The sequence below is a fragment of the Austrofundulus limnaeus genome, unplaced genomic scaffold, assembly GCF_001266775.1.
Source record: "Austrofundulus limnaeus strain Quisiro unplaced genomic scaffold, Austrofundulus_limnaeus-1.0 Scaffold0, whole genome shotgun sequence".
Classification (NCBI taxonomy): Eukaryota; Metazoa; Chordata; class Actinopteri; order Cyprinodontiformes; family Rivulidae; genus Austrofundulus; species Austrofundulus limnaeus.
Genome location: NW_013952402.1, coordinates 8,180,949 through 8,187,329, shown reverse-complemented (window position 1 = coordinate 8,187,329; position 6,381 = coordinate 8,180,949). Strand labels below are relative to the sequence as shown.

The following is a 6,381-nucleotide window of genomic DNA, read 5'->3' as shown; positions in this document are numbered from 1 at the left end:
GGAGCTCAAAAGTGTGGGATCATTTCAAGAAAATGAAAGAGAAACCTGTGCAATATCTGCAGAGCAGAACTTGCCTTCCACAGCAATTATTTTTAGTTAGCATATAGCTAAAATCTAACAATGGTTATATATTAGCAGCTGCATTCTGGCGCGATAAGCTGTATGTTTTATATTCAATTAACGTTTGATCAGATTAGTCGACTAATCGAAAAAATAATCGGTGTTTAATCGATTATAAAAATAATCGTTTGTGGCAGCCCTACAGTGTATACACATGCACACATCTAATTTTACACCCTCATCAGCATAACAAAAAAATTTTCAGCCAATATTAGCCTTCTTCAGCTAAATTCCCCTTTTATGATAATTTTAGCTACTGTTTTCATCTGCTTAATTCTGCAAATGTGTGCTTTTTCTTATTCTTTGTGCTAGACTCAGCCCTTTCAGCTACGTTTTAGCTRCTTTTCTGCTATTTTCAGCTATTTTACAACAAATTGCAAAATGCATCTTTAAGCATTAAGCTTAATTTGCGYAGAAAATACAAATCTTCTAGTTAAAACTTAAGATAATGTTTCTTACCCCTGACACTCTAACTAGAAGTTGTGCATTTGAAAAATAGACAGATCTCAGATACTGAAGGAACACACAATGTTGTTTGTTTTTGTGAGTAACAGCTAGCTTTGTCTCTTCAAAGAAAGCCACACAGTCGAGCGTTTAAGTTTTTGGTTGGTTTTGCAACCAAACCTACTGTTGTAATTTTAGAGACGTCTCTTGAGATTTAACAGCTTTTTATCTGAGCGGGTTTTTTTTGTCCTACCCTCAGTCAAAACACAGACAGTTGCTCAGCCACAACCGTCACTAGGCAGGCCGTTGAGCTGTGGGGAACAACAGCCGACAAAGTCAGAKTTTCGGCAGGATTCCACTAGCTGTCACTCGTGTCTCTGCAGTCACTCTGGAGAGCCTGCAGGAGGCCAAAGTGCTCATCTTTCACACTGACAGCTTGGCTTTACTAGGCCCCAGGAAGCAGCGCAGATGGCAGATGGATAGTTGATTCTCATTACTGCAGCTAAATCCTTTTTTTTTTTTTAGTTTATTAGATAGTCTCCACAAGAAAAAGATTCTCAGCCTCTGTTTTCATGAACWACTTGTTCATATAGTTGAACTCTCTTAACTGACTGAATTGTTTTGTGTTGCTTTGCAGGTTTTGAGTTTGTACAAGAGTTACCCACACCGAGTTTCAAATTTGGAGGAAAGACAGGCAATAGTGTGACGGCACTTATCTTCAAAAGGGTKCATTGATGAATGTGTCTTCAGGTGTTTGTTTGTAAATTGCTGTTCTGTTTCTATTTGACACAATATATTTTGTCTGTTCACTTACACACATTTTAAACAAAATGCAGTTGTAAATGTGTTTTTTTTACAATGCAGTTAAGCAGTTTGAGTGCATATGAATGGGACATTTTCTCTTGAATGAAATGAGTGTATGCTATTTCAGTTGCAGAAAGTTTGACTTTAATATCCAATATTTAGTGTCATACAAAAAATAACTCAAATATTTTAAGTTTCAGCAGTTTTAGGTAAAATAAAGTGCACTTTCATAAGTAATTTTACCTCTGTTTAATTGTCTTCTGGCATCAACACTATTGCACTTTTAAACCTTGTGCACATTTTGTTATTTGAATTGATCCTTGTGTATCATTCTTGAGGTTGTTTGGGCTTTAAGTCAGCCAGACATTGAACATGTAATCCAAAATAATAAGATCTGTGGGTGGAAATGTATTCAGATAATTTTCTTCATTCCATAAATCATAATAGAGTCCTGTRTTTAACTTTACAATGGCTCTTTTAAGGGTTCTGGTCTACAGAATATCAGTTTTCTCTCTTGGTGTGCAAGACATCTTCYATCATGCAAAGAAACAATCTCAATCTAAGTTGCTAAACTGGACCCCGGCAGTGTTTGGGGYCCAAATAAGATGATTAAGAACTTCTGACACAATAAATAAACAGGAGGTCGTGACTTCTGTGGGAGAAACGGTTGTCTGACTTTTTTTTCCCATTCCCGGTGGTGTCATTAATATCTGCCAGACTAATCGCATGCTGCGTGAGCCAGTGGTCCAATGGGAGCCATCTATGCTGAAGGCACACTGTTGAGTAAACACATTCAAGATTTACAAGAATTACTGCTTGGAAATTTACAAGGCTGTGGATATACCTGTTTAGCCCACATCGACAGCTCCCGGAGATTTTCCCATGAAAAGACGTGGCCTTCACAAAGCTTCTGCTCATTTTAAAATATTCTGTGTTATGCCTCTGTCAGCAAACACACTCACTGTCTGAAAGGTGGCTCATAAGGCAGTTTCTAATGCTTGATGTTTCTTTGATTGTAACATGCCTCTCGATGCACTTTAGCCCCACAATAAAAATACTTGCAAATACGTTAGTGATACACTCCTAACATTATATGAAAATGTTTCAGGATTAGGTCCTGACACTTTGTACAACTGCACATTTACAAGAATATATACCTCTTAATGAGTTACATCGGCTGCCCTGTTAAACCGGGAACCATCTGTTTTATTCAAATATGAATGCATTTTGCTTCCATTCACCATTAAACATAAAACCGAGGCTCTTGCTGGGTTTGAACCAAGCTGAACTGTACATTCACCACTGTCAGCACTTTCATGGCTTTTGGGGTCGACAAATGTTTGAAGCTGCACTTTTATTCCACCCATAATGTTAACCTACAGAGGAAGGTTTTAGACTCGATGCCATAGCCCACGGTCCGTCTGCCAGCACCAATGCTGCGCTTTCATTTCAACCTCTCCAGTCAGTGTAACAGCAAATATTTATGTTTTCACTCCATCTCCCTGGAAACACCTTTGAAGGGCTGCTAATAGGATTCTTGTGGATCGAATTGAATTGCTCTGGCATGTAAGTGGGTAAACCTTTCCAAGGCAAAAGGAGGCAGATTCACACTGCTTTATTTATTTATTTATTTATTATTTTTAGTAATGCCCACACTAAAAGTTTAGGCTTTGCAGTACCTTTCAAGAAATCAACTGTCTTAGCCGCTGTTTTGTTTATTAACTGAGGAAAAGAGGCTAAATGAAGATAAAAAAAAAATATAGAATTCTAGTTGCAACTTTTAACCAAGCAGTTCTGCTAGTTTTGCTGTACAGTGATGTCTATTATCATCACTGGACAGCATAGTAAAGCAGCACAYGCCTGTGGGAGAGCTAAAGTGGAATGTACCAACTTGAGAGGGGTGCGAGGCTGGACCAAATTATTTTTTGTTGCACGTGTGACCTTACTTTGGAAYATTTTGTTGTTCAAAATCAGTATTTAGAGATGCAGCAGTTGTATTCTTATTTTACTTTTGGGTCCACGATTCCAGATAAGTTTTCAATCCCCTCGGTTTTTCACTGCCCCCACTCCGGTCGTCCTGGTTCGTGTGTACGCGGATATTGTTACAATCAATGCTGAAGGCAGCAGCAGTTCAGCTCCCCGCAGTTCTGCTCAGTCCTACAGAGAGGACACCCACTGCTGCCACTGCGAGAAATGTGTGAGTTTTTCATCTTTTCGTTTGAACTTTGTTTGAAAAAAATTAGCGTATATATTAAAAGACACATCCACTAACCATGTCGTATTAAGTAGTGATCCTTATGTTACCTCTCTTTGACTATAGTTTGCAACATTTGTTGTTCATGCTGGGTTTCCCCTAAAACATTGTCAGGTTTTCCTGGGTGCCAAGCAAACTAAGATGTTTTCACTATTATTATTATCATAGTAAACTAGTCCGTGCTACTTAAAACCCAGACTAAGATGACAAAAGTCCGGTTTTTTGCACGTTTTAGAGTGCTTGTCTTTGTGGATGACCCCATTTTAATGTGTGATTTACCAACCTATTGTTCTGTTAGACGTGTATGCTTAATAAGAATAACCTGTAGAGCAGKGTTTCTCAAACTTATTGGGTCTGAGGACCCTTTACATGATGAAAAATTTCACCCATGTGAAATCATTTTGATTTAAAAAAGATTTACTGCCATTTTAACCCCTAAATAACATGGGAGTAACAATTATAAATTGTTTGGTTGAGTATGTTTGTTTGTACTAGTGCATTGTTCCCCATTTGTATTTATGCAGTTTTCTTTTAAACAAAAACTAAATTAACAGTTTATTGTACTTTTTAAGACCCTCAAGCTACAACTTGTGGACCCCAGGGGGTCCTGGGACCTGTGTTTGAGAACCTCTGCAGTAGATGATATGGGAATGCTGCATACAAACGCTTTGATTCAGCAAACAAACACACTTTAGATAGTTTAGTGAAACTGAAGTTGCATAATAAAGTACCTGTGTGAGAAGAGGCAGTGTGGTTGTTCTGCAGCAGCATGTGTTGACACACAGCTCCTCACCACAGCTTGTGAGAAGAGATTCAGAGAGGCTTGACTGCTATGACTCACAAAACTTTGTTACATACAGTATCTCTCACCCATCACAACCACACAAACAGGAGTTTGTTCCCCTTTTGGATTGAAATTTGTAATTACTCAATTATTCTATTCTATTCTATATTTGGTTTGGTTCGTTTTAGTCAGTGCAGTCTCAGGGATGTTTCGTCTACATACGGTCGGATCTGGTCAAATGGAAATATAAAAATGCTGCACTGTCATGGCTACTCATTAACAAGAACGTCTAACGCTATAAATCTGTTATTACACATGAAACTGAAACCACTTGGACAAGAAATGATAAGAACATAAAGTCCAGTAATTCATTTTTTGATTTACAGATGAGGGTGACACTAGACTCATTTTGCAATTTTTTTATTGCCATGTTCACAATCAAAGCCGGGGCATTTTGAATATAAAGTGTCATAGTAGCAAAACTTTCAGTGTTTTGTATTTATTTATTTTATTTTTTTTATAGGTTAGGAAGTAAGTGTCCATATTTGTGTTTTGCCCTTCTAAAAATATTGCACGATTGTTGGTTGATATTTGTGGACACCACAAACACGGTACTTCAGCGAAGTGSTTTGTCACCCTAGCTGAGGGTACCTTGAACTATTTCTACATCAGCATCTGGCCTTAAACCACAACGAGAGCTGGCTAATTTAGCCATCATAACAGGAAACATTACAGGCTGTTGTTTGAACCCAACTCAGTGAGTACCCCTAAAAAAAAAAGAGTAGATAAAAGTTCAAGTTAGACATGAAGCAGAGAGTTAGGGCAAAAAAAGATTTAATCGCATGTCAGCTCTGGTGTCTGATTACACAAGAGATGTTGATAAGGGCTCCTCCRAAATAATAATAATAAAAAGGTTAGTCTAAGAGAAATCTTGCTCCAAGTATGTTTTTATCTCTCTATTCACTTTTGGAGAGATTATGACTACACACGCTTTGATATCCAAAATAAACCATTCCTGGAATGTCACAGCTTGGCGTGAACAAGCACTTTTTAGATCTTTCAAATTCTGTCATGTGAACTTCTTGCATGCTGTGGCTGCTGGTGCCATTTTCAGAACATGAGCATACAGTAAAATGACTTCCCTTAGGTTYAGACTAAATACAGGCTTAATTTATTTGAACACTGAACTATTGAATTCCTGACTAACTAAGATAATGTACTATTTATTAGAAGTTTCTATACTTTGTTGTATGCATTTTTATTCAACAGTGTTTCGATATTCAGGATCATTGTTCACAGTTGCTGGCAGTCGCTTTTAATAAAGTACAACTTGCTGCACTTGTACTGAACAACAGCTCTGGAACTATTAGTCTTTGGGCATGCTGGAGGCATAATTTATGGGGAGCAATTTAAGCTGCTGGGTTTTTAAAGGGGATCACCCAGCGCTCTCGTTTGTGCTTAAGACGCTCGCATTTGCAAAGTCTTTGTGTTGCAAGCAAAAGGCCCTGTTAGGACTCCATTCTGTCAGCGGGCAGCTGTGTGCTTGTAGCCGAGCGAGCCTCTGGTCAATTCACCGTCTGCGTGTTCCACTCTCAGTTCACATGCTGACACGCCGGCTGCTACTTTCACCCCTCTCATTTTCACTCTTTATGCTGTTCTGTACATTTCAGTGCCACCTTTTTTTTTGCCAGTTTAAAACTTTTGTTCTCTTTATACTCTCCTTTTATCTCCAGTTTTATGGCCTGTTAAACTATTGTAAAGACATCAAAACAAGATTCTTATCCATGGCTGTCTATGCATCCATATGGTACTCTGCAAATTAAACTGTGTGTTTATTTCAATGCTGCTATTCTTTATTATATGTATTCCCTGCTCTTTTAAACATGACAGATCTGAAAGTCTGGCGTGCTGTCGCTGACAAAGCCAAAGAGAGCTGAAAAGAAAAGAAAAGAGGCTTTCTCAAATACACCAAACC

The 6,381-nt window shown here is 38.2% G+C and overlaps 2 protein-coding genes across 3 annotated transcripts in view; both read left to right on the top strand.

Moving 5' to 3' along the window:
* The window catches only part of eef1akmt2 (EEF1A lysine methyltransferase 2), a 10,275-nt gene extending 8,243 nt beyond the window's left edge, over window positions 1-2,032 (top strand). The window contains exon 6 of the mRNA XM_014001832.1: window positions 1,202-2,032. Coding sequence (XP_013857286.1) covers window positions 1,202-1,299 — 98 coding nt within the window. The 3' untranslated portion in view covers window positions 1,300-2,032. The remainder of the gene's footprint in view (window positions 1-1,201) is intronic.
* A 1,439-nt stretch (window positions 2,033-3,471) lies between these two features.
* Window positions 3,472-6,381, top strand: part of LOC106513128 (protein FAM53B) — a 24,848-nt gene continuing 21,938 nt past the window's right edge. Inside the window, exon 1 of one of the 2 annotated variants that reach the window (XM_014001812.1) lies at window positions 3,472-3,565. The gene's annotated coding sequence lies outside the window, so the exon portion shown is untranslated. The remainder of the gene's footprint in view (window positions 3,566-6,381) is intronic. The other variant, XM_014001820.1, reaches the window with a different exon arrangement.